The following is a 1,364-nucleotide window of genomic DNA, read 5'->3' as shown; positions in this document are numbered from 1 at the left end:
ATACATATATATATATATATATATATATATATATATATACATATGCTTTGTATAGTTGAATTATTACCTTCACGACCTCCATCAAATTTGACCCTAATTTTTTGATTCATAAACTTTTTAATGTCTGTCATAAATTTATTGTCCTTATTAGGTGTAGGTGCTGCTGTAGGTAATAATGACATTTTTGCTTAATGTATGGAAAAAATAAAAAAAAAAATTACTAAATAAATAAATATATATGTATATATTTATTATTATATATTTTAAACAAAGGGTTTAATTTAAAAAATTTTAACTAAAGCAAAAGATTCTTATATAAACGTTTCATAGTATTTTAATTTCAGTGCATTTTATTCTATAATTAAATAAAAAATATAATAACAATTATATATATATATATATATATATATATAATTATGTTATTATATATATTGTATTAACAAATATAATTAATAAAGGGACATGTAAATTCTATTTTAAAATATTATTTATATATTTGTTGTTACTATATTTTAATAAAGAATATATAACATATAATTATAATATATATATATATATATATATATATATATGTAATTTTATTTTTTTGAAAATATAATTAAGGATAAAATTTTAAGAATCTTTATTATTCATTCAAATTTCGTTTTTTTGTATGTATTAAAGATAGAATTGTTTTATGATTTTTTTTTTTTTTTTTTTTTTTTTTTTTTTTTTTTTTTTAAATCTGTGCTTATTTTATGTTATATATATAAATATGTTATTTGCATGTTATTAAAAAGGGCACAACAAAATATATGTAATTTTGTAAGAATATATTCATATTAGTATATGCTTATTATTTTCTTTTTCTATTTTTATAGAATATGATAAAAAAAAAAAAAACAAAAAACAAATATATTATATTTATTAGTTATGCCTACATGTATTATTATTATTTTTTAATATTATTTTATTTTTTTTGTAATGCATATATATAAATATATATTTATATATATACATAATATATATATATCACTATTTGTTAAATAATTTCCCTTCAATTTTGTTTGTGTAATTATAATGGTGTTTGTAAAAATATTGTTTATGTAATATATTTAATATGGAAATAAAGAGAATCATTTGTATTTCCATATTAACAAGAAAAATATAAAAATATATTTAAATAATTCTAACATTTATAATTTTTGTAATTAGCTTTTTTTTTAGTGTAAGTTTGTTTTCATTCTATAATCTTTTCCATATACAACCTTTCTAATAATATATACATATGTTGAATTATATATATATCAATTTTTTTTTTTTTTTTTTTTTTTTTTTTTTTTTTTTTTTTTTAATTGTGTCTTTTTTATTTTTTTTTTTTTTTT

At 13.9% G+C, this 1,364-nt stretch overlaps 1 protein-coding gene across 1 annotated transcript in view; it reads right to left on the bottom strand.

The window, feature by feature from the left end:
* Nucleotides 1-182, bottom strand: part of PRSY57_1208500 (U6 snRNA-associated Sm-like protein LSm7, putative) — a gene marked incomplete at both ends in the record, with an annotated part of 1,012 nt that extends 830 nt beyond the window's left edge. Inside the window, one exon of the mRNA XM_020115032.1 lies at nucleotides 68-182. Within this exon, the coding sequence (XP_019970185.1) occupies nucleotides 68-182 (115 nt within the window).
* Nucleotides 183-1,364: the final 1,182 nt, after the last annotated feature.

This window comes from Plasmodium reichenowi, chromosome 12 (genome assembly GCF_001601855.1).
Source record: "Plasmodium reichenowi strain SY57 chromosome 12, whole genome shotgun sequence".
NCBI classification, from domain to species: Eukaryota; Apicomplexa; class Aconoidasida; order Haemosporida; family Plasmodiidae; genus Plasmodium; species Plasmodium reichenowi.
Note: the sequence above shows the minus strand (reverse complement) of the source record. Positions and strands in the feature narration are given on the sequence as shown.